The following is a 27,427-nucleotide window of genomic DNA, read 5'->3' on the forward strand; positions in this document are numbered from 1 at the left end:
GACACCAGGACATAAACATGAGCTGGTCCAGCATGCACACAGACACCAGGACATAAACATGAGCTGGTCCAGCATGCACACAGACACCAGGACATAAACATAAGCTGGTCCAGCATGCACACAGACACCAGGACATAGACATAAGCTGGTCCAGCATGCACACAGACACCAGGACATAAACATGAGCTGGTCCAGCATGCACACAGACACCAGGACATAAACATGAGCTGGTCCAGCATGCACACAGACACCAGGACATAAACATAAGCTGGTCCAGCATGCACAGAGACACCAGGACATAAACATAAGCTTGTTTCCATTCACGATTGTACCAATTGTACTTGGTCAATTCCCCTTGCTGTCCTGGTCGCTGAGCCACTCCCTCTGCCGATCTGGGGGGCATTGTAGACTAATTATGCTTCCTCTGATACACCTGTGTGATACACCTGACAGCGAGGGGTTTCACCGGCAGGACGTAATGCTTGGGAGGATCATGCTATTCCCCCCAGTGCAACTGCACCGTCAATGGACAGGCGACCTGTCAATCACACCCCAAAGCATAGTCTGCTTTATCATCTATTTGACTCTAAATGGGACCATGATTTACCAAATGAACGTCCTGCTGTTTTAAAGAAGACTTGAAATGAAACTAGCGATTAAGACGCGTAAACTCATTAGGAAAGTGTTTAATGAGGTAATAAATCAAGTGAGATTTTCCCATTGACGTCTATATAATCAGACTTCAATTTGCAGCCATAGACTGTAGAAATGGGTGAGTTATCTAAAAATTCACCCCCGCACAGTACAGTACAGTACAGTACAGTACAGTCATGAATATGGAAATTAGCTATATAGACCAAAATCCTTTTTTTGTTTAGCTTTTTGCTTTTTTGGTACCAAGCTCATGTAAAGTCGAGCCATTTTAACATGAGGGTTTATGGGGAATGACTCCCTTTTGGAGCAAGCCTCAAGTGGGCGTGAACTGACGTTTTTGGCACTTCCGCATTGGCTTAATTTTTCACAACCGGAACTCCCCTATGTTTTAACTGTCAGCAGCCCATTGAGCAGGACCTGGCCAGGCCTACTGAGTAGGCTATAACTGCCTCTCTAGCCTACATACAGTAGGCTATAACCGCCTCTCAAGTCTACATACATTAGGCTATAACTGCCTCTCAAGTCTACAGGTATATACATTACTGCCTCTCTAGCCTACATACAGTAGGTTATAACTGCCTCTCTAGCCTACATACAGTGTAGTGCACTGGCTGCACGTGCAACCCCTAGTGGCCAGATTTTTTTTTTTTTTAACCTTTTATTTATACAGGGGGAGTCTCACTGAGATCAATGCTCTCTTTTTCAGGAGTGCCCTGTTCAGAATGTGTTGTCATATCCTACTATAGCATTCAGTGTCTCCTATACAGTTATCTATTTGTGGAGGTACACCACAATAGATTTTGAGCACCACAAATAGATTTTGACTGCCACATATTAATGTCAAGTAGTTGACTGCAAACACCTGCTTTAGGAGCCCACTAGATGGTGCTCTGAGGCCCACCAGTGGGCCACGGTTCAGTGGTTGGGAAACATTATCATGCAGATAGAATAGGCTATATAAGGAGACAATTATTTTTTCATCACTGTAAAGCCACAGCATAGTGAAGAGGATATTAATGTGATGTGTGTAGTTCTTCATAACTACTAGCCTCTTCATTTTGCTCTCGAGTGCCCCAGATTAATACATTTTATTTGACAACTTTTCTGTCAGAAGACATACAACTGTTGCCCAGAAAGATGCCAGGCACTTCACAGAGACTTCACAGAGAAGCTGGTGAATTTTGTCACATTTTTAATGCGGATGATTGAGACAAAGAAGATACAGGCGAGGAACATCATAGCCATGGATGAAACAATAATTTGTTTGAGAATTGTATCGATTTTTTTTCTGCCAGTGTTTCCCCCTTCTCATTCATGCGCACAGCTCCAGGCAGCATGCGGCAATTGCTATACTGAAAAACACACACTAAATAGCAGATGGCACGGCCATACCAGATCTCTATACTGTATTTTTTATCCCAGTAATATTCATACTGGTTTAATTAAACAATTTCATATTTCCAATCTTTGCTGAGCCACACAGCACAGGTCCCAAATTGCCGCAGTTCCCTTAGACGCCCGGTCTGGCTACATATTTTGGTAAATAAAAGGCTGAGCTAATTGAAGTTTTACGATATGTAATTTCTTTGGATTTTTAATATACTTTATTGATTCCCCAGTGAGTGAATTCTCACTTCGGCCTCTATTTGGGGTGCAGGGAAAGCCAGGTAGTTCAGTGCCCCTGCAGCAGGACGAGGGTAAGTATCTTGCTAAAAGACTGGTCATAGTTGTGCACAATAATAACAATTCCAGACAGTTCCTTCTACAAGACAAGTGTATTGCAGCCTTGTACAAGTTGCATCATCAATTTTATGGAAGTAGATAAATGCAAGAGGCGGTTCAAGCAATTTGAAAGCATGATTTAGAGATTTCACGTTTAGATTTTGTAAGTAATCCCGCCCTTGGACTCAAATAACCCCCATGTGTGCTTAAATTTGCACACAAACTGTATATGCTTACACTTAAAACGTGTCTTTTTGGACAGATTTCCTGCACTCACACTCAAATAGCCCCTGTTCGTGCTTAAACTCTGTGCTTGCATTCACATGTCCTCCCCTCCCACATCAAACTGCTTCTGTGCGCTCTTGAAACTTCTGCTCTTGGATCTCTTCTCTTCTATTGGATTTTTTGTGCAACAATCCTGTCAGAAATCCACAACCAATAGAATGACAGGATTGTGTCTCATGGGAAATCTGTCCAAAAAGGAAAACTCGCCAATCACCGCCTGGCGACTTTTTTAAACCTTTGAAACTCTGGCGGGGAATAAGTTAAACCTCACACCTGCAGTCAGGACCTGCTTGTCCATCCACCAGTAATGAGCTGAATAGAGTCCATTGAGTTGGGAATGTGTAAATTAACAGGAAATATTTGCATTACTCTTCACTCACCTCTCATTGATTTCATCTCTTTATTCATTCAGAAACTCATGCTGCCGTCTGCCAATGTGAACTCAAACCCAATCTGAAGGAGAACTTTAACTTTCTGTTTAAGGGGATTGCTAAAGCAGGGAACCCAACGCCTCTGAATCAGATCCACCAACACACAACTTGACCTCATAGAGGGAGGGAGTGGAGAGGTCAATGATGAACATGAGGTCAGACTGATTGAAGCAGCATCCAGAAACCAGAGACCCCCCTATTGGAGTAATATTGACTTCTGGGTGGTGCAACCCCTGTTTAGAAGGTCTAGAATCGCCTTGACTGCCTCTCAAATCTACATACATTAGCTGCCTCTCAATTACTCAATTTCCCCTCAGGGATCAATAGTTATTCTGATGGTGATTCTGATCAAAGTGATCCACGCTTCACTCCCACACCAAGTCCGCTCTAATTAAAGTCATTGTAGATTCATCACAAGCCCCAAACTATTTCTCCCGCGCTGACTCTCTTCTCTGAAGTCCATCAGCTCATCAAGTCTCAACTAATAACAAGAAGTTCTATAGAACTAAAGCATGAATTATTATTATTTTTAATGCTTTTAAATGTTGTAAGTCTACCACAGCTCTCTTCTCTAGATTGTAAATAAGGATATATAAGAATGTAAGATAGAAAATGGGGGAAATTTAAAGATCATGTTACTGAAAAGTAATAATTAATCTTGTTAAATGTGGACGTCTTCTCTTCTATTTTATTCCACAACACGGTAAAAAAAAAAAAGGCAAATAAGAGCAATTTAAACGTAATATAACTGACAGTTTCAAATACTACATGTTGAAGATTTAGAAATCCTACAAATAAAAAACATAATGAGTTACAGCAGTACGAGGGTGTGCAAAATAGCAACAGTAGAACATGCTGACAAAAACAAAACAAAACAAATGAATGAAAAGTGAAACCTATAGATGATAGATAGCAGATGGAAAGCAAGTTTGTGCATGTAGCTAAATGTGTCGGCGGGCTGTTTGGACTACAGCTGGACTGGTAACCATGACACAAGCTGACAATTAAAACTGGTGCATGGCCAGACGTGTGGCACCCTTCTGTGTGTGTGTGTGTGTGTGTGTGTGTGTGTGTGTGTAGGTGTGTGTGTGTGTGTGTGTGTGTGTGTGTGTGTGTGTGTGTGTGTGTGTGTGTGTGTAGATGTGTGTGTGTGTGTCTGTGTGTGTGTGTGTGTGTGTGTGTGTGTGTGTGTGTGTGTGTGTGTGTGTGGGCGGGTGGGTGGGTAGAGGCGTCGACGCCTTCCCGGCAGGTATAGGGGGTGTGGTGTTGCTTCCCACCTGTCCTGATGACAGGAATCGCAGATCAACCGGCGCTAACGAACGTGTCCTGAGCGCTCCAGGCTTGTTATTAGACGGCCGACTCTGCCCTGTTGTTTGGCTAAGGTGGGGCTCACCGGCTGTAAAGGCTAATGGCACTAAGGAGGAGGCTTCAGCTAGCGTCAGACGTTAGCCTGACATCGCCAGAACCAGTTCACAAATGCCGAAGAGTCGGAAAACTCTTTACTTTGGATCTCCAGGTTTAAGGAACCCCTAATGCCATCGGGACACAATTGGATAAACCTACAACCAATCAGAGCAAGGGAAAGTGTGACGTTGCTCACGTGTGACGTCGTCGCGGTGGCCCACCTGGTAGAGCGCGTACCACTAAATGTAGTCCTTCGCGTGGCTGACCCGGGTTCGAATCCGACCCCTGGTCCTTTGCCGTATGTCATCCCCTCTCTCTCTGTCTCCACCTTTCCTGTCTGCCTACTGTACCATCCATTAAAGGCAAAAATGCCCCCCAAAAAAGAGAGGATGGGATAATGTACAGCGAGCCAGTCATGCCGTCACCCCGACTGACCAATCAGAATCGAGTATTAAACAATGTTGTGTAATAAAGGGGTTGTGATTGGCCGGTGGAAATCTATCTGAACGCGATGGGGGCCAGACCCATCTGCCAGAGCGAATAAAACATGAGCTCGCAGATCGGTCAGGTTCCCATGGCTAGCGTTATGATATATCACATCAATATATGCATTTTTATTAAATATTGGTATTTATGATACGATATGATGGAGGTTCCTCCCTGATCACAGCTATAGATTTAGATTTTGTTCGTATTAATTCGATGTCAGATTTGATGTGTGGTGTGGGAGGGAGGGACTCAACAGTAAAGCTGCCTGGCCTCGCCCTGCCTGCAGGATCCACACACACACACACACACACACACACACACACCCACACACACACACACCCGCACGCGCACACACACACACACACACACACACACACACACACACACACACACACACACAAACGATAAGTGCCTTTGTCTTCCTTTTTAAAAGTGTTTCCAATTACCCCTGAAAGCAGCACTTCTACTTCTTTTTTTGCAGACTTGAATGGTTTGGTGAAGCATTAAGGATAAACTCTGCTCTCCCCTCTCAACAGTCATCAGTATATTGGCCTTTACAATCCCACACCGGGTGAACCCCCGGTCCCAAATCCACACAACTGGAGGCTTCAATTCAAGACCCAGCCATGAGATAATGTGCTACAGGAGAAAATGAATAGCCTATACTGCAGTGGTTCTCAAACTCTCTCACGTCAAGGACCCCTAAATGGACACAAATTAGACCACGCATTAGATACGATTTTGTCCCAGGCTCCCCCATCTGATAAAGGTTTTTGCTTTTAGATGTTTCATTACAGAAAGTGTATGAAACCCATGACCAAAACAGTCCTACATTCTGTCATTGTGTTACTTATGGATGGTATTACAGTGAAAATAAATCATCCCCCTTTGAGCTGGACCCGCTGGGACGCCTTCAAGGACCCCTGGGGGTCACCGGACCCCGGGTTGAGAACCACTGGCCTACTGCAATTGAGGAACTAAAGCTCAGTTTGAAACCGTTCCCTATATCACAGAAATAGTGCTTGATATACTGTCAGCCCGTTCTCTTCAATCTGTATACAAATAACACAACTTTACACTTACCCAAAGAGTCGGGAGCTATAGCCAGGAAGCAGCGTGACATTGAAATAAGCCAGGCGGCACGTACCAGTGGTCGGGATAGACGGGGGGGGGGGGGGGGGGGGGGGGGGACAAAATGCTCGTCTTATTGTGAAAGTTAAGACCGGAAAACAAATGTCATTGTGACTAGCTTTAAACTCGTGTTGCTGGACACGTGGCCCAGGTGAGGCATATCACCTGCATGCAGAATTGACAATAAGTGTATGCAATGAATGCACGCAGAATGGTGAGACCGTCCACTATTTTTTACCACGGCGCTGGAACAATGGTACCGCCGGGGTCATGAGATAGAAAAGTCCAGACAAAAAAAAAATACTATTCTAACTTAAAGGAACACTCCGCCCATTTTCAACCAGCTTTGTATCATTAGAACATCAGTAGTATATCAGAAAACTGTAAACGGTTTTGAAGTCTGTCATTTAATTTGACAGTTATTGAGTGTTAAAGTGTGGACCAGTGACATCACTGGTCCACACTAACTCAAATTAATAACTCATTAACTCAAATCAACTCTCAATAACTGTCAAACTATTCATCATTCATCTAGTTTGACAGTTATTGAGAGTTGATTTGAGTTAATGAGTTATTCATTTGAGTTAGTGTGGACCAGTGATGTCACTGGTCCACACTTTAACACTCAATAACTGTCAAATTAAATGACAGACTTCAAAACCGTTTACAGTTTTCTAATATACTACTGATGTTCTAATGATACAAAGCTGGTTGAAAATGGGCAGAGTGTTCCTTTAATAAAGACCAATAAACTAGAAGTTAAAAAGTATAAAATGATGTATTTACAAAAAACAAAGTCTCAGGGCCCTGGTTAAGCCACCCCTCCCCTCTTCTCTCTGGTGACTGACCCCGGAAATCCCTCAATCACATCCCTTTATAACCTTTCACAGGAAGTCCTATGATAGAGAGCAGCTTACTGCAGATAGCGCCCTCTAGGTCTTGAGGGAGTTATTACAACAACCTCTAAATTCTCACCACAACGTTTAGTGAGTTTAGTGGGGGAAATGGCTCTAGGCAGGATTCAAAGGGTGGTTTGGGGGATATGGGTGGTGTTTGGGGTTGGGGTGACCTTATCATGTGCCCATATCAGGAGGCTTCTGCATAAGTCATTTAGTAATCGTTATTCTGTTTTAGACCCGGAGGTAGATTACTCCTACTTTATCATTTTTAGACTTTCCAAAAAGCTGTTTTCAAGCAACAACAAAAAACAACTGTTATAAAGTTATAATATTTTTTCGGATGAGAACATAACATCCAAATATATGACCAGTTTATCAGAATAACACCTATTTGGAAAAAATGTACGAGCAGTGACGAGCGCTAGTATCTGTCAACCCAGCTGGCAATGCGAAAACACTGTCGACGTGCTTAATTGTAACTAACGTTATGGCGAGCACCCGGTCAGTACAGCCATCGGCTCTTCGCAGCAGTAACGCTATATGAGCATGTAACTGAAGTTGGCTACACTCGCTGCAGTGTAGCTGCTGAATGTTTCCAAAATTCAGTCATAGTTCCCAGTTTATCGATGTTTACAATGTAACCGCCCGGGCGGCACGCTGAACCGGAAGAAGACATGGAGGACAGGGAGGAGAAAAAGTGGGCGTGGCAACATAAGGTGAATAGGGATAGGAAGGTGCTAGAGAGTCAGTCTAAAAGGTTTGTGCTTGTTACTTAGTGTGTCCGAATTTCTCAATGGATTAACCCTAACCTTTTTGTACCCGCCGCATTTCTGAAGCAAATATGATGTTTAAGGTTGTCCCTGAAACTTAATTCAGGTGCAAATAGTTCACTATATTATGACAAACGCTCAGGGCCGGCCCGCCCTATATGCGAACCAAGCGGCTGCCTAGAGCCCCGGGAGTTGGGGGGCCCCCCCAATTTTTTTTTTTTTTTTTTTTTTTTTTTTTAATAAAGATAGGCTATAATATTATAGGCTGTGTGTGGTAGTTAAAACATAGGTTGACGTTTATTTATGTTTGTAGTTTAAACAAAAACATAAATACTGTAGGCTACATACAACACAAAAGGCTGTTATTTACCTTTTGTCGCCACCTGGTGAGTAAATATATATGTAACTAAAACCATTAAAATTGACAACCGGTCCTGCATGTATCTACCGGTCCTTGGCACAAAAAAGGTTGGGAACCCCTGGTTTAACTGACCTGGCAACCCCTATGGCTGCTGGGTTCTACACGCTTGCTTGACACTGATAGGGCTACAAACGAGCGTCATTATCATGTTTGTTTGTTTTAAATATTCTTCTAAATATGGCTAAAAGTCCAAAAACGTCAAATTTTCTTCGGCACTGCCCTAGCGGGCAGCACCGAGAGTCCCCTCCTTACAGCACCCCCTACTTAAAAGTACTTCCAGCGCGGATGTCCCCAAACCCCCGCCCCTGGGAGGGGGCCCCTGATCTATATCCTGCTTAGGGCCCCCAGATGGCTAGGGCCGGCCCTGCAAACGCTCTATAGGGATTAAAGTGGCGCGTGAACGAGTGAACCATTCTGAACGCTGCTTACGTGTCTGGAACTGTGTTCATAAGAGAACCTGCCAAATGGAGTTTGCTGGCCCTATTAAAGGAACACTCTGCCCATTTTCAACCAGCTTTGTATCATTAGAACATCAGTAGTATATCAGAAAACTGTAAACGGTTTTGAAGTCTGTCATTTAATTTGACAGTTATTGAGTGTTAAAGTGTGGACCAGTGACTCACTGGTCCACACTAACTCAAATGAATAACTCATTAACTCAAATCAACTCTCAATAACTGTCAAACTATTCATCATTCATCTAGTTTGACAGTTATTGAGAGTTGATTTGAGTTAATGAGTTATTAATTTGAGTTAGTGTGGACCAGTGATGTCACTGGTCCACACTTTAACACTCAATAACTGTCAAATTAAATGACAGACTTCAAAACCGTTTACAGTTTTCTGATATACTACTGATGTTCTAATGATACAAAGCTGGTTGAAAATGGGCGGAGTGTTCCTTTAAGCAGGGTCACGTCACGCTGACTGAGCCAAAGGCAGGGTGCCTGCAGGGTCGCCGTTATTTGGTCGTAGACTCATTGCTTAGTGCTCTAATTACATCCGCAGCACTCGCAAACTACCATTGACATGCAGGGAGGTTCAGGGAAAGTTCATTTGGCTTGACAGCACCCGCCTCATCTGTAATGGAGATTGCTGTTGTGGAATATCCGAATGGACTTTCATTATTATGGTATGACTGTTTTTGGCTGTGGGTGATGTAGCGGGCCGGGGGGTGGTAAGTGGTGTGCATGCACCTTCCAAGCCAAAAAATGTATCTTTCATTCTGAGTGGGCCACTGTCGAGAATTATTCACCTCCCGGTAGGAGTTTGAACAAATCACTTAAGGCTGCACTACATATATATATTTTATGTAAAAATCCAGCCTAAATCAGTGGGGCTGCCATCGGCACTAATTGAGACTGCAGATTTGCACTATTTTCAGACAGAAATTCTGCTGCTGTTATGGAAATCATCTCCACCCAGAGAAAATGTTGGATCAAAAACGTAAAAAGTGAAATTCAAAGTGTCTTCTGAACAGCAGAGACAGATGAACTCACCAACGTTAGATCTCTTCACTTCTTCTATCGTCCCTTTGGTATAAAGCATTACAGAGACATGAGTTTATGGAGTATCTGGGTATCAAAGTTGCAATTTTTCCAAACTCACTCACCTCTCACTGCCATTTGGAGCTGCCAGGTAAATGGAAACACCTTTCTTGAAGCATTACAGGGTTCCCACACCTTCTTAAACATCAAATTCTAAGGACTTTTTCCAAGGACTTTCCAGGTCCAATTTCCAGGTCAAATTCAAGGACCCAACACGGCATAGTTGGAGATATGGATCATCAAGCTTAATTAAAGGCTACAACACTGAGATTTTTTTTATAATGAGAAATAGCAGGCTTTCCAGAAGCTCACAGAGGCAGCAATAGACCCTTTTCACGGGGGGCATTTTGTGTCAAAAAGGCAGAATAAACACAGGTGCGAGCAAAACACTAATGAGGGTTTCCACATTCCAATCATGGAAGTCTGAAACCCTCATTAGTGTTTTGCTTGCACCTGTGTTAACCCTGCCTTTTCGACACAAAATGGCCCCCGTAAGAAGGGTCTATTGGAGAGAGGTTTGAATGTGTGAACACGAGCCAATCATGCTGTTAGGCAACACGTTAAGTAAAACAAAATATCAAAAGAACTTCAATTTCTCTTCAGTCATACAATATATAAATTCAAGCAATTTCATTGACGCGCGTCTATTTATGTCTATTTTCAAAAACTTTCAAGGCCTTGATTGCCCCCCGACCCCCCCTCGCAAATTCACAAATGTTCCAATGAGCCATGGAAACCCTTGCATTACATCATCTACATCGTCCCTCCTGCTACAAGCACATAATGCTGGAACGCAGCTGCCCACACATGGTGAAACCATTTCCCAGCTATACCAGCGGTGTGAACAGCTGATGCAGGGCCGCGGATCATGAATGTGATATTCCCAGAGCGCAGAGCAAGATACAGTAAGAAACTCAACGCTGCAGGAACGGGCTTTATTCAATGTTTTCTAGAGATCCCACAGGCGGACGATCTCAAGCTTCGCTCTCACGTCCACCGTGTGTTAGAAGAACTCAACAGATGCTGTCAGATCTGCTAAGCTAGGCAGGGGTTGCCAAACTTTTCCGTCCAAGTACCACTACGTAGCCTACCAAACCAAACTTCCCAGGGACCACTTCCACTGCGTATACCAACCCCCCCCCCTCCGCCCAATAAAATAAAATTGGCTGATTTAACCATGCAATAGCAGCAGAAAGGCTAAATTACAATATAAGTGATAGAGCCTGTGTATCCATCCGTGAATATACAAGAGTGCATCTCTTGGCCAAGATCTATGTTCAATACATCATATCAGACGACTTCTTCTGACTCCTGGCTCCATCATTTCATTTCAACTGGTTTCCTTCAAGTGGTTCACTGTTTACCTTTTGGCTGTGGAATTTCATTCTCCATCAATAAGGCTACTAAAACTGGTTCAAAAACGGACACATACACACACACACACACACACACACACACACACACACACACACACACACACACACACACACACACACACACACACACACCTGCCAACATTAGGCTGTGAAAAAGAGGACCGATTTGAAAATGTTTTTTCCCTCGCCAAAACTTAGCCTAACTTTGGAGTGTTATTTAGCTACCTTCTTGACGAACTAGCATGCCATGGTTGGTACGAATTGATTCCTTAGGTCTTCTTCTAGTTTCATATGATCCCAGAAACTTCACTCTGGCTTTAAAACTGGGCCTGCTGCATGGAGCCTCTGAAAGTAAATGTTCAAAATTGTGATATTTCCCAAATATCGCGATATTTCAGAAAATCGGCCCAATCCAGCTACTCCTAAGGGTTAATGTGTATGTAAAAACTGTTTTCTGTATTTATTTATTTTTTAGATTCTCTGGCAGACCTCCAGGCGGAGCCCTGTGGACCACAGTTTGGGAACCAATGTGCAAGTGTAGGTTAAAACCATCCTGATAACGTGAGCTCACATTCTGTTTTGTATCAGTCTGGACTCACAGCCCACAGCCATTTCCTGAAATTACAATGTAACCGGGCCAATCAGGCACTGCCTCGTTGTTAACGATGTAACCGGGCCAATCAGGGACTGCGTCGTAACTGATTCAAGATTCAAGATGTTTATTGTCACTCCGGTTGCACAAGTAGACTTGTGTGAAATTCTTAGGCCGAGATTCTCCGCAGGACATAAATATCAGCAAAAAACACAATATGAAACATGAAACATAGCATGAGATCAGAACCAGGACATAAATATGAGCAAAAAAACACAATATGAAACATGAAACATAGCATAAGATCAGAAGCAGGACATAAATATGAGCAAAAAAACACAATATGAAACATGAAACATAGCATAAGATCAGAAGCAGGACATAAATATGAACAAAAAAACACAATATGAAACATGAAACATGAAACATAGCATAAGATCAGAACCAGGACATAAATATGAGCAAAAAAACACAATATGAAACATGAAACTCGCTTTTAGTTGCTGATTTCTGTGTGGTGCTGATGGACAGCTCCTTTTATTATTCAAATAAAAAGTGCTCTGAGAACACATTATTTGGCCTCCTTTTTTTTTACGGTCAGATGTGGGCGCAAACATTTTTCAGATTTTCACGTGGGCAAAGACAAATCGGCGCTCATGCTAACTACCCAGCTCTTCGTCTGTTTACGCCAAACGAACTGGGGAAAAAACTGCTAACAAATTGGTAAAATGCATCACTTCCTTGCAGATTATTACTTTAAGTCTCTTTATAATCACTTCCAGTCAGAAGTGATTTAGTTGTTGGTCAATTGACGCTCCCCGAGAGGTGGACTAGTTCCCGTCACAGAATATTTGCGGTCAGTGTCACCGCGCGCTCTCACACCGCGGAAAGCATCTTTAAAGCGCTTCGTTCAGAAGGCACTCATTAGCCTGTCTCACTGTTGCAGCGCCACCGTCCTCAATGTCATCACGGAGAAAGGCCAGATTAGCAGAGCCCAGACAAAACATGAGTCACTTTTCCCACTGTAAACATAATGGCCTTGCTTGAAACAGGGCCCTCAGCACATTAACACTCCCACGTTGGCATTGGCCAAATTATACCTTGGGATTCCATCAACATAAGAGAGGAAATGAAAACTCGAGAAGTGCTTAGCATCAGTGAAAACACCAAATTAAACTGCGATGAGTAATTTTGAATACAAGGACCATCTACAGGGAACACAGGAGATGCCAGTTGTTTGTAGCGCTGATGCAGAGCATATGTTATGGATTGGAAAAATGCTAAGTCAGAGGTTTAATCCTTATGAAGTGTTCAGCCAAATAGAAATCACCAACACATTGCTATGTTTGCGAAGCCTGAATGTCGCTATCTAAGCATTCTTGATAGCAACCATCATGGAACGAATCAAAGCCACATTTGCCTTGTCCCTCCAAATGTCAGAGGTGGGAAGGTTGACTTCAATACCCAGAATTACTGTGCAGAGATTTCCCACCAGTGACTCGATGACACCATTATTTAATTTGGATAGACACAGCTACAGTATTTCAGTCAGTGGGGATGTGACCATAGACTGTATACAAATGTGGATGTGGCCATTGTGATGTCACATCACCCATTGGTTTGTGAACTCTCATTTTGAAGCCTTGAGTTTGACCATTCTCACTGTCGCCATCTTGGTTATTTGGAGCCAGAAGCATCATTTTTCTGAACCGGATTTTGCCCCTGGGATGTGACGCTCTTCTGTTTCAGCCCCACGTTGTGATTTGCAGCTAATAAAACGGCATTTTAAAATAAAAGAATTAAAAGATAATTAATAATAACAATATTGTAATTCATAATTAAAAATCTTGCCTAGAGCAGCTTTAATACCAGAAGCTACCAAAAAAGATACCAAAATGAAGTTCATTTCCCAAATGCCATATTTCCATTTCCATTTTTTCAAATGATGTATTTTTGTATTATTGCTTTTTCTGTTGCCAAATCAAATCAAATTAACCCATGCCAGAGTGTTCAGGCCATTGGCTGACCTTCAGAATGCACCTTGATCGTGAGTCACTCAGGAATATGAGCAATCAAGGACAAGAAAAAAACTGCAACACGTCCTCATACTGAAACCATAGCATGTCGATTTACAGTGACTCCCAATATGAGTGAAACGGTGCACAGGTGGTACGCCTCACATCGGTTCATTTTTTTTTTTTACATTGGTTATGTTTAGGCAACTAAAACAACTGAACACGTCGGGAGGCGAACCAGGTCTTGAAATATAATTGAAAGCAGAAATTGAAAGACGAGGTCGTTGCCAATCCGCCAATCCTACCCCATCTCTCTTATGCGTCAGCGAGCTATTTCAATATCAGACTGTCGTTACTTCCTGGTTACAACTCCTGATGACGTATGCACTGCCCGATGCATGCACTTACTCACATTACATTACATTACGTCATTTGGCAGACGCTTTTATCCAAAGCGACTTACAATAACATATTTTTTGTCAGCAATAGAGCAATCAACTATGGAGCACAGTCTATGACAACTACAAATTATGAAGGAACAGTGGTACGAGTTTAGTTTAGGATTTTTTTTATTTTTATTAATAGAAAGAGAGACAAAGAAGTTAGATCAAGAAGGGCCAGATGGAACCTGAAAAGGTGAGTCTTTAGTCTTTTCCGAAAGATCGGCAGTGATTCAGCAGTCCTGACCGAAGGTGGAAGCTCGTTCCACCATTGGGGTGCCAGGGACGAGAAGAGTCGAGATCGGGATGAGCGACTTTTGAGCCCCCGTAGCGAAGCGTACTCACACGACCCCAACAGGCCACGTTCATTAAAGGGGGACTGACCCCCCCTCAGATTTTTTGCAAAACGGTATTCTACTTGATTTGAAAACTCTGCAGGCAAGATACTCCCTTCTGTACCCTGGCAGAATAAACTATCATAACTTAGCCAATAAGTATGTAAGATACAAAATAGAACAAATTGTAATGTCTTTATTTGTTGTAGAAGGCAGAGGACATGTAACTGTTTAGTTAAACTCGCATTCCAGGAATATTGTATTTACTGCGCTGCTCTAAACATAACGTAGTTGGCTCGAGCCTGTTTCGTCCTGGAACCCACTCGCTTTGCACCAGAACACAATCGATTTGGGGGTGGAACACGCCAGGATTGGCCATCGCCAACGCCAGCGGCCAGAACTGTCAAATCAAATCATCGACAGAGACGCTATGGCCCGCTTCCCAGTATTTTCAGTGTATCAGAGATAGAGAATGATAAATGATCAACATAGCCACGTTATAAACAACAAACTAATGCTGGTGATCCGTATGGAAACAGTGTCACTCAAAATGGTTAAAAGTTATATCAATTTGGTCATTCAGTGGCTAGCCGCTAACATTAGCCACAGTAGGCGATTATACCATGATGCATTGCTCTTAAAGGGCTCGCGCCGCGTGAACTACAGTAATAATCACACGAAAAAGAAAAAAAACACGTGACGTCACAATGTACCAAATCGCCCATTCATTTGAGGGCACAAAAAAAAGCAGGTTTGAACCCATAGAGGGCACTTATGCTGCTGAAATGATAGGGGGTTTGTAAAATTCTAACAGATTGGTCTCAATTTCAAATGTGGAGATTTTGACCAGAATCCTTCACATACCACCCGAAAAGCCATATTGGTTAAAAGCTGAAAAAAAGTGTTTTGGGGGTAAGTTACACTTTAACTCATTGAGTGCCAATGACGTCGATCGGCGTCAAATCAAATAGTAATGTTGAGTGCCAATGACGTCGATCGGCCTCAAATGCGTTTTTTGGCGGTGGGACGTGGATCAAAGCCTCATGCATCTCCTGTACAAATATTGGAGCTATTGAAGGTGTATAACCTATTTTACGGACCCATTAGGTGGCGACACAAAAACGGAGCGCTCCGAAAATAGACGCTGGGTGCGTGTTAGGCTGTGTGTTAGTGTGCGGAGGAGTTTGCAGCTGAGGGGGGGGAGAGGGGGGTGGGGCACGCAGGGCACCACACAACTACACCACGTCACTACATCAGAAAATATTAGCTTCAGTCAGTGAATGTGCTTGAAATGCTTCATTTCACAAAAGGCTGATTATCTCAGCTTCTAATTTGAAACGTCTGTTTTTGCTGAAAACAACCTATCTTCTCCGGCTGATAACTAAAGAACGGAAAATGGTATCAATAAACTTTTTTTTGCTGATGATACAATAGAGTCTCCTCGTTCTTTGTGCGTGTTCGGTGTTTACATAGTAATATCACACAATATTCTGTGGGCCTCAAGAAATCACTGAAAACGCTCTGAAACTCTGGCACTGGGAGCGTCCGTTCTCCAAAAGTGGCTGGCACTCAATGAGTTAACATTGGCCGTTCTAACGCCCTTGAAAATGGACCAATGTTGTCGTTGTCCTCGTGAGGACAGGCTGAGACAAAGAGCACAGGACAAGAGCGTAAGAGAAGAGAGAACATGTTTATTCTCGTTGCGTCCATTCGTCGAAACACCTCAAAAGCTCCGGGTTGTTTTGACCCTTTTTTTACAAACACTTGCCATTGCTTTCAGTTCTGTAATTTAAGTGATAAAGGGAGTGCTATTAAAAGGCATTATTATGTATTGGGTAGAAAATTATGTGATTGTTCCTACCACTGGAGAGAGAAAATCTAGCACACCTTGTTTTGTTTTTTTTAAAGGCAAAGGTTCAGGATTATACAATATATTCCTGGGTGAGACAATTACTGCCACAAAAAAGGAGGGTTGGGAGTGGAGGGGGCCTACAGACAATACATGCATTGTATAAAAATTGCACAAAATGGACAAACTCCATACTGAGTGCACTCCAAGTTCCTCTATTCACCATAAAAGCATTACATACAAAGTGGTGTGTGGTATTACAGCCATTGTTACGAGTAGCCATCATTGTAATTCTACTCTATAAAACCCAGATCTAAAGAGGGAGACATAGGGGCTGCTACTGAATGGGACGTCTAACAGGCTATTGTCCATATATATATATATATATGTATATATGTATATGTATATATATATATATATATAATGTATATATATATCCCGTTCACTGCAGGAGGGAGAGGCCGATGTAAAATCCACACTTCAGTAGCCACAAACCCCCTGTTTGGAGTCCAGTAATGCCACCCAAAGGGTTATCTCCAATCTTCAATTATCACATTCATTAGGACGGTGCAATTAAGCGATTTTTGATCTGAATTGCAAATTTGGCTTCCCGCAATTATGAAAGATTTTCATGTATGTTTTTCAGTTCAATTATATTTCAATTTTTAAAGCAATCCAGTTTCTTTTTTCAAGTTCAATAAAATGCACGATGTTCCCAAAGTCAATGAGTAGGCTAATCACGTTAAATAATTCTGATCTCGATATCGGTCAAACATAATCGTGATTTTGCCAACATCGAACAGCCCTAACACTGGTCAGTTTCAGTGTTTCTCTCATATTCTTGCCAGGGTGAAGAGACGTCTGAAACAGCATTCTCCATTGAAAGCCATATAGCTACTAATGAATAGTTATAGGTGGGCGAGCAGTTCTTGAAGGCAGGGCCAAGCAGGTTTCATTGCAGCTTTTAGAGACGGTCAGTAAAGTTATACCCTCACCTCCATTTTATTGGCAGGTCATAACATCGACAGGCCACTATCTGATTTTGATTTGAAAGACCAACATCGTCCAACTATTGGGCCATTTACACCTGGCACTAACATGCATTTTATGTGATCCGATTGCAATCGGACAGTGCTTGACCACATTAGCCTGATTTCATTTACACCTGGCATTAACATGCGTTTTGGGTGATCAGATTGCAATCCGGTGTCCTCTCAATCCGCATACAGTTGCTGTATGCGGCTTGAGAGGGCACATTGCGTTTACACTTGTGTTTAATGTGGTCACAATGCGTCCCTGACCACCACCACCACCACGGAGGTGGTTTGGCCGATCAGATCGCAATCCGTCCTCAATGTGTCTTGGGGGTGTTTACACCTGTACTTTCAAGCGGTCAAGCACTATCTGATTGCAATCTGATGACAGAAAAGGCATGTTAGTGCCAGGTGTAAATGGCCTCTATGTGACACGGTCTGGTGAAAGGGGTAACAAGTAGGCAAGCGTGAAATCGCACAAATCAAGTTAAAAGGTTGTGTTTCGTGGTGGTGGGCGTTCATATTGCACAAGTTTACATGTTGAAGAACACACTCAATATAATGAACAGTTTTTCAAGTTCGCAAACTAAAGCTCGCTCACCAACCTTCAGGGCAATTTTCTCTGAATGTTGCTTTTAGCAGTACGGACATTCAAATAAACATAATCTTCAACTATTTTCAGTTCACATTTCAATGTATGACACATCATTTAAAAGCTTCCGATCTGCACCTTCATAATCAGTATAAACTGAAAAATGACCTTGGCCTACCCGTTACCAAAAACACCAGTCCCTGTTCACATGTATCAGGTCATTGATAATCATATTGGTCTAACCCTAGACTACATGTTAAATGAAATGCTAATAAATACTGAATATCCTAACTGTTACTGTTATTTTCACTGCGTGAAGAGAGACACATTCAGGGCCTGACGTCCCTGGCTCTCTTCCGTTTCACGACTTTGCTTCAAAGGCATGAGAATTGAGAACGATGGCGACGATCCATCTCGATGTGCAGAAAGCGTCTTGGGAAAAATCAGTTGCTCGTTTGTAGGAACAGATGTGAGCGTGCGGCGGCCAGCGTAATAACCAAGTACTTTGGCTGTGAAGGATATTCTGGAGAAACCTGTCCTAGAGCCACAGCAGTAAATAACAAGAGTTGAGGCAAAAAAGTTGACCTTAAAGAGGGAATTCAGTCCCAACTCCAGCACTCTATGTCCCATACAGTATACTACGAGTCAAAGCTTCCGTTAGTACCGCATTGTGCCGCGTGTCGGTAGCTGAACACAGTGTTGTAGTCAAGTCACTATATCTCGAGTCCCCAGTGTTCGAGTCCCGAGTCACCAAAGAGTCTGAGTGGAGTCTGGAGTTCGCCTACTGAACATGAGCGTGAATCCGCATGTAGGTGGAAACGTGAACGTCACTTCCTGCCTTTCTCTGTGTACCGGCGTCTGAAAAAATATGAATGGTGGTGAACAAGCCCCCAGGAATAGCGCTGGGCTGTGAAGCCGTTTGAACATGGCCATCCACTTGCATGGAGACCAGCTGTTAAACCCAGGGGAATTTTATTTCCGGGTGTCACTCAAAGTATAAAACGACTCTTTTAATTATTAAATAATTTTTTATGGGGTCATTTTTTCTTCAGAAGCCACTAAGAGCCGTATACTGGTGTATTTTCTTCTTTTAATACATCCATGGGTGGGAGACGTCATGGCATACATGCGCACTTCACCTGAGGCCGCATGATCAGGAAGTAAAACCTGGAAGAAAACCCCCCCATGATGGCTTCATGCGCCAGTGAGCAGCCTCCGTCCAAATGCATGGGTGGGCGTGGATCGTCCCCTATCCAGTTCTTTTAATACATCCATGGTGGTGAACGGCGAGAGACGATACCCTCTTGATCCCGTTTGAATTGTGCCACGGGAGTACACACACGTCATGTTTGTCAATGTAAAAGAGAACTCTGCAAGTCGAGAAAGTCGCAGTTTGTGGTAAAACTGTGGCACTAGAAGTTATAAATCGGAAAAGAATACACGCACCCAGCCGCGTAAGTGACGTCTCTCCCGCCAGTGCATTGTTGTTGATGGTGTGACGTATAATGTGCGACACGAGAGATGGAGTTGATTGACAAAACTAAACCCTACGTTTCAGTTTCAGGACAAACTGCCACTTTCTTGACATGCATAGTTATCTTTTAAATTGACAAAATGTAACATGTGGACCCCGTGGCACAAGATTAAAAAAAAAAAGTAACGCCGTCTCTTGCCGTTAACCACCATTCATATTTTTTCAGACGCTGGTACACAGAGAAAGGCAGGAAGTGACGTTCACTTAGCTCTCTATAGCTGTCAATATCTTATGCCCTGTAAACAATCAATTCAAATCATTCTGAGTCCTCGTCTCCAACCTCCGAGTCCGAATGCATAAATGCTCGAGTCCAAGTCGAGTCACGAGTCCTGCACTCGAGTCGGACTCGTCTACACCACGGGCTGAACACAGCACAATTTCAAGTGAACTTCTTTTACAATGTCCAGACATCAGCCCGTCAAACCCATGTAAGGCACCTTTTTACAAGTGCTACTGGTCTGTTTTCAGTAAAACCGGCTGGCTAATCAGCTAATGACGACATATTAGCTCATTGCAAAGAGTCTAAAAAGTCCCGTTTGAACGACTACAGTAACTGGCTAGCTGACAATTACAAAGGTTTGAGGGACAAAGCATTACGCACCAGTCATTACCAGCTACTCAGCACAGCCTGATACCAACTAGCAGGCAGCCTGTAGTCTGGAGTCAATCTATACACTTTCAATTGGAATAAACAGCATTTTTTTAAGCATTCATTTCCTCCCAGAAAATTCCAAAAGAACTTCTCAGCTGAGACAAAATATAAAACAGAATATAAAAAAAGACCTGATTGCTCTATTTTTCAAACATAGAAAGTAACAGTCATTTGGTTTCAAAGGGACCAGTTTTTTTTTTTTGCATAATACGAGCAGGCTCAGAGAAAGTACATGACAAAAACAAACAAATAAAAACAGCAAAGGATGACTTGATCAAGATAAATAAAAATATGAAAGAAAATAAAACCCTCAAAACATCTTGATGCATTTTGTATTATGATATGCGATGCCAAAGCATCAATTCTATTCTTCAGAGTTCATTAGAAGGGAGCCATTCTCATTCCTAAAATGTGAACCCCTCGCCATTGGTAATAAGCATTTTCTTCATGACAGGTTTACCTGTAACAGTAAAATCACTTTAAAAATGACTTCTATCCATGTAGATGATATTCAACCAATAAATATGTCAATTGTCCAAGTTCAGTGTTCAGAAGTCCTTGAAGATCTCCAGGTCCTTTTGAGGCACGGGGGCGTCTTTCTTCCAGTCGTCCTCGGGATAGACGTCAAAGTTAGAGGTGTCGCCATCGTGGGAAACTTTAGGAACGATGGGTGGCTGTGGAGACACAAAGTATCCAGTGAGTTCAAATGCCTTTCTTGAACAATATAAGGCAACTCCTTGATGTCCACTATGACTATCTGTATACTTCAATTTGCTACCGTTCTGTCCTTTTGGGAGAATGGCTCCTTCTAATCCACTCTATAAATCCAAAATTCGAATCCAAAAGGCCATGAATTTATGAAGGAGAGTGAACAAGAAGAGCACATGACATTTCCTTGAAGGACCAACAGAGTGGCTAAGGGCACCTCGTTTGGTTCGGTTGAATCGCACTAGAGTTCGAACAAACTCTGGTGCGGTCCGTTTGGGGAGGTGTGAATGCAGCAAACGAACTCTGGTGCGCACCAAAAGCGGACCAAACAAGCGGAGTGAGACCTGTTGAAAAGAGATGGTCATAAAAAACAAACAAAAAACAAAACAGTGGTGCGGTTTGTTTGTGGTGTGAACGTGGTCCGAACTCGATCCGACCCACCTACATTTTGGGATTAAATTAGCTCCTGTTGCTAGCTGTGCTGTGCGTAATGGGCTGAGGACACGCATGTTATGGTTAAAAAATAACATCTCCATTCTTCACATGCTGTTTTGGTGACTGGTGAAACTGCCTGGATTATTTTTATTATTATTATTTTATTTATTTATTTATTTGGGGGCGGGGGGGGGGGGGGGGGGTTGCATGCTTGCAGTCGTCAGCAGTTTGGACGAGACCAATTTATCTCACGGCCTCCTATGGCAAATGCCAGCAAGTCGTGGTCTCATAAGTGACGAGCTGGCTGGTCTGAAAACACTCGAAGCCACTGCACGCCTTCTTCCGGCTTCAACATGGCATCTCTTTCATTCCCCATTTATTTTCCCATTGACGTTTGGTAAAATCTTCATAAAAAGAGAGAGTTTTACTCGGACAAACCAAGTGATTCAGCTCTATTCAGAATCACGAAGACACCGTAGAACATTTCAAAGTGTGGTCCGGGGACCCCCAGGGGTCCTTGAAGGGGTTCCCCAGCAAAAAGGGAATCATTTATTTTAAGACAGAAGAATGTATGACTCTTTTGGTCATGGGTTTCACACACTTTCTGTAATAAAAGATCTAAAAACAACAACCTTATCAGATAGGGGACCCTGGGAGAAAATGGTCCAAATGGTCAATGATCAGTTGGGGGTCCGTGGTCTAATTTGTGTCAGTTTAGGTGTTTCACAGAATCACCTGGGACCTCGATCATGGAAACAAGTCAAAAAGGGCAGGACTTTATAAAAAATACTCGGCAGGTGATTGGATGAACCATCTGTCTATCACGGGCTAACTTCAACCACTTAGGACCGCCTCCTCCTTCCTCGGATGCCGATTGGTCCGCACCACTGAGTCCAGCTGCCTCGCAGGGTTACATCACATGTGAACGGGGGACAGAAATCCCAGACTGCATCTCCCAAACACAAACAGTGCACATTTTTCATACTTTTCTACACTATCCTCACCTAGGAACCCCGCAGTGTTTTGTTTTTTAACATAAAAATTCTGTTCAATTATCTATGTCACTGGGTCCCAAACTGTGGCCCTCACTGGTGGTCTGTGGGGCTTCGCCAGATATATATATATTTTTTTTTACAGACAACAGTTTTTACATATACATATTAACCCTGAAGAGTAGTCGGATTGGGCTGATTTTAATCACAATTTTGAACATTTACTTTCAGAAGCTGCAGCAGGCTCTGTTTTAAAGCCAGCATGAAGTTTCTGGTATCATATGAAACTAGAAGACCTAAGGAATCGATTTGTACCAACCATGTCATGCTAGTTTGTGAGGAAGGTAGCTAAATAACACTCCAAAGTTAGGCAACATTTTGGTGAGGGAAAAAAACATTTTCAAAGGGGTCCTCTTTTCCACAGCCTAATGTTGGCAGGTGTGTGTGTGTGTGTGTGTGTGTGTGTGTGTGTGAGAGAGAGTGTGTCTGTTTTGAACCAGCTAATAGCCTTATATTGTCATTTAGCCTTTCTGCTGCTATTGCATGGTTAAATCAGCAAATCTTATTTTATTGGGGGGGTGTATACGCAGTGGAAGTGGTCCCTTTGGAATTTGGTTTGGTAAGTAGTGGTACATGGACAGAAAGGTTTGGGAACCCCTGATCTATGTTGGGGAACGGGAAGAGAGCGATTAACAAGAGATATTTAAGTCTTGAGAAGAGCAAAACATGAATGAGGCAAAACGAGGTGCAGATAAGTATGTAGATGATGTAGCCAGACTGTGAGAAAAGCTACAGTGCCTCCTGTGTCCTGTGTCTGTCAATAGCACCACGGAGTGAATGAAGCGTGGATGAAAGGCAAAATGTTAATGAAACGCTCACCTTCAGTAATCTCAGAGGAACTGCGTCCCAGTCAATCGTCTTGAACCACCGATGCTTTTTCACATCATCCGCCCCATTCTGAAACAGAAAGAAACATACAGCATAATGTAGGCCAGTGTGGTTCTCAAAGCAAATGGTAAATGGTAAATGGACCCCCATTTATATATAGCGCTTTTATCCAAAGCGCTTTACAATCAGTAGGTAGTAGTAGTACATTCACCCATTCATACACCGATGGTGGCAGGCTGCCTACCACGCAGGGTGCTGGCGGCACACCATCAGGAGCAATTTGGGGTTCAGTATCTTGCCCAAGGACACTTCGACAAGCAGACTGGAGGAGCAGGGAATCGAACCACCGACCTCTTTTATCCAAAGCGATTAGTGGACGACCCGCTCTACCTCCTGAGCCACAGCTGCCCCTGTGTGGTCCGGGGACCCGCATAAGCAACAGAATGACAGAATGTGATAGCTCGTCCTCGCCTGTCCCAGCAGCTGTTCTGCCGCCCTTGGGGTCAGTAGCTCCCCTGGCCCCTGAAGTTCGCTTTTTCTCAGGAGGAGTCATACTCCTTTTCTCAGGAGTTTGAGTTGATGATTCTTCTATAAATAGGTCACGATGACATCAATTTCATTGTGACGATCCCACTGATGATGTCATCAGTTATGTCATAATACTATGACATCATCAGTCAGTCAGCAAACTCCCATCATCAGTGGGAGTTTGCTGACATATCACTGATGACATCTTCACTGATGACGTCACGTCGCTGATGACTGATGACATCGTCACTGAAGACATCACATCGAAGATCCGGCTCCATCATTACTCTCATCACTATGACATCACTGATGAGTCTTGTCACAATGCCTTCTTGTGTGTGTGTGTATGTGACATCACTGACTGGTCTTGTCCTTATGACATCACTTTTGACATCATCACTGATGACATCTCGTCATTAGCTAATTAGCCTAATTAAAAAATTCGGCTCTGTCAGGTCACCCGCACTGGTGCCCCCTTACACCCCCTGAAGGTTTCAGCCCGATCGCACTTGAAACGGCGTAGCTGTGGCCGGACACAGAATTGAAACAAATATGGCCCACATCCTCAATTTTATATAGATTTTGTTCATGGGTTTCATACACTTTCTCTACTAAAACATCTAAAAGCAAAAACATGATCAGATGGGGGACCCTGGGGACAAACTGGTCCCAGGGGTCCGTGGTCTAATTTGCGTCAGTTTAGGGGTCCTTGATGTGAAAAAGTACAGTAGGCAATGGCCATAATTGTTGAACTCAAATTTCTTTCATTGGAGTGATCTAACATCCTCCTATATGACTTCTTCTATGTCAGTATTGCCTGTCAGTATTGGCTGCCTGACCACATCATGTTTTTATTATTATTATTTATTTTTTATGTCAGATTTCGTTCTGGGGGGATTTCACTCAACAGACTGTTAAAAGCTGCAATAAAAGCCAGCCTTAAAGAGCTGCTAATCCAGCTAAAAGCATTTCATTGGCGGGGCTTCCAACGGAGAGACTTTGTTGTCCCATGCTGCCATTTCAGAGGCTTTTCTTCCATAACAACAAGAACGTTCTGTGGGGGAAGCTGGATCCTTGCATAATGGTCCTATTTAAAGAGCCTGAACGTTGGCAAAAAAAATATTGACTACCGGTGTCTTGCCAAAAAAAGTGATTGCCGCTGTATCGCCCAGTTTATATACGTCTACAGCTGCTTTTATCTGGGTCAAACAGTCATAACATGCAAACACACACAACTTTATGCCCATGGTAATAGCAAACCTTAACGTCTCTTATATAATAATCACAATTATGGCCAAAAGTAGTGTTTGCGGTTTATAGCGTAATCTAGCATGACATTTATAGGCAATATTGTTTCCAATGTTCATGTGTTTGGTATGTCTAATACTTGTTTATGTCTATATTTGGAAACTAGACTATAATAAACATGATTTATGGATGGGTAGGCCTTAAAATGAAGAAAGGGTCTCTTTTGCAATAATCCGTATAACTGCATTATTTGACCTGCTCTGTGCCCGAGGGCCTAGATTATAACCAATCCAGTCTTTTTTTTTTACCAGTTTAAATATCTGCACTCTGACGGCAATCACTTTTTTGGCAGACAATCCATTTTTGGCACGACGCCGGCAGCTTCAATCCAAAATTATTCTTCAAAAACCATATCGACCTCATCTCTGAATCGGCCGGACATGTGACACTTAACAGCCCATTTACACCTGGTTATTAAATGCGACCTGTATCCGGATAAGTTATCCGCATACAGGTCACATTTAAAAACCAGGTCAAACGCTGGCATTAAACCTACTTTGGGGGAAATCTATTGGACTAATAAGTCCAAAACAAAAACCAGTATTTCCCTATCTCCCCATCTGCTTTAGCTTTGATTCCCTCCCATAAGACTGAATGAAAGAAAGAGGAGCCCGTGTGGACACGGTTCTTGTGATCGCAGTGTGAATGAGCAACATGACTGTGTGTTGTGTGCAGGAATATTGGCAGCCACAAATCAATATGATCTTGTCTGGGCTTATGTGGAGTTAATCACTTGGCTTAGGCCACTATTTGTTTTATTGAGAGAGCGGCTCTCCCACTCCTTTTGAATAATGCTAATTGAAAGCCCCCCCAGTCCTTCATTTTAAACGGGAATACTTCCTCCCATTGATGAGCGATGGCAACGGGCAGGCTGGCCGACGTGTCAAATGTACACTCTTAGCAATTTTTCTACTGCGTAATTCTTCCAGGTGATCGCTGGGTGGGTGGGGGTTTCCTGAGGCCGTGCGCGGGGGAAATGAGTCAAAATGCTTTACTTCCACATTTCAGACGCGCTGCTCCATCGAGGTGCTCCGGCGTTGCCGTTGGGGGAGATGTTAGCTTGTAGCGCTTGATAAATTTAGCAGATTTATACGAGGCGACGGCACTTTTTCCTAATCCCCTCTGCTCTGTTTAGCTCTGTTTTGGAGCTATTTATTTGTGGCGGCTCCCTGCACAGGAAGACGCAGCTCCTCTGACAAACTCCACTTGCGCAACCGTGTGTCAGTAAAAAAGTAATTCCATCCTGTTGGGCAGAGGAAGGACTGCCCCCCCCCCCCCCCCCCCCCCCCCCATCAGAGAGTAACAATATTTAGATTACACATCAGACGTATTACAGACTGAATCGCGCGCAGATGTTTTGCACCCATAGAGACACTGCGGAGCGCGTCATCATTCAGAAACCACGCCCAAAACGGGGGAAAACACAAACTCCCGTCCAATCCTGGCGTTCTCCTATGGTCGCGTGCATGGTCGGGTGTTGCACAAAAAGATCACATATACGGAAGACGAACACTCCAACTTACTTCATTGACAGCAACATCCACATTTTTCTTCTCTCCAATTCTCAATGGCTTCCTTGTTTTCCTCGGGAGTACAAAAAAACTTTAACTGGCGATTTTTTTACATGTGTTGTCTGCTCAGCCCCACCACACAACAGCTTTTAGCTATGTTTAATTCAAGGAAAATGACGCTGGTGTGTGGGAGTGAACGGAGAGCTTTCCCCCCGTGATGGGCGTGGCCTATTTCACACAGCGTCTCTATCCCGCTGGAAACGTCTGACAGCTTCAACAACCCCTCCTGTAACGCTCCCCTCCCTCCTGTAACGCTCCCCTCTGTATTTTTGACTAATTGGAAACAAATGCGGAGGTGCAGTGGCACGGTGGGCCCTTTCCTGTCCCGCCGTGGTTCTCAGACCGGTGACGTCAAACTGCGAAAAACACGGTGAGCCGCCCCGTGGAGAGGAGGGGGGGGGGGGGGGGGGGGGGGCAGGGCTCTTATAAAACTCACCTTCATGTTGCCTAGCCGCCGGGCTCGGTCAATGACGAGAAACTTCTTGATGAGGTCTCTGGGAAGGAGAAGGAGAAGGAGGAGGGTGAAAGAAACAAGTCAGTCCGTGTATCAAACACTGTATATGGCTGGAAAGTGCGGCTCTGAAGGGGTAAAAAAAAAAAATCACAGCAAAAGGTCCTCTCGGCACTGTCAAGATGACGGATGCGCTCGCGGCGACGCTATAGCCCGATAGCCCGTAACAGGGGACGAGTTGTGTCCCTTTGGCAATCTTTTAATTGAAGAAAGCGAGAACTTTTTTTTTTTTTTTTACCCTCCAGCTAGGAACTTTCTAAGACTATAAAGATGTGCATATGACACGGGCTCGCAGCGATGATTCACACAAGTCC

At 43.3% G+C, this 27,427-nt stretch overlaps 1 protein-coding gene across 1 annotated transcript in view; it reads right to left on the reverse strand.

The window, feature by feature from the left end:
- Positions 1-16,214: 16,214 nt before the first annotated feature.
- Positions 16,215-27,427, reverse strand: part of prkx (protein kinase X-linked) — a 73,926-nt gene continuing 62,713 nt past the window's right edge. Inside the window, exons 6-8 of the mRNA XM_083633791.1 lie at positions 27,039-27,096; positions 23,187-23,264; positions 16,215-20,846 (exon numbers count right to left, since the gene is read on the reverse strand). Coding sequence (XP_083489917.1) covers positions 20,721-20,846; positions 23,187-23,264; positions 27,039-27,096 — 262 coding nt within the window. The 3' untranslated portion in view covers positions 16,215-20,720. The remainder of the gene's footprint in view (positions 20,847-23,186; positions 23,265-27,038; positions 27,097-27,427) is intronic.

The sequence above is a fragment of the Poromitra crassiceps genome (genome assembly GCF_964638095.1).
Source record: "Poromitra crassiceps genome assembly, chromosome: 3".
Classification (NCBI taxonomy): domain Eukaryota; kingdom Metazoa; phylum Chordata; class Actinopteri; order Beryciformes; family Melamphaidae; genus Poromitra; species Poromitra crassiceps.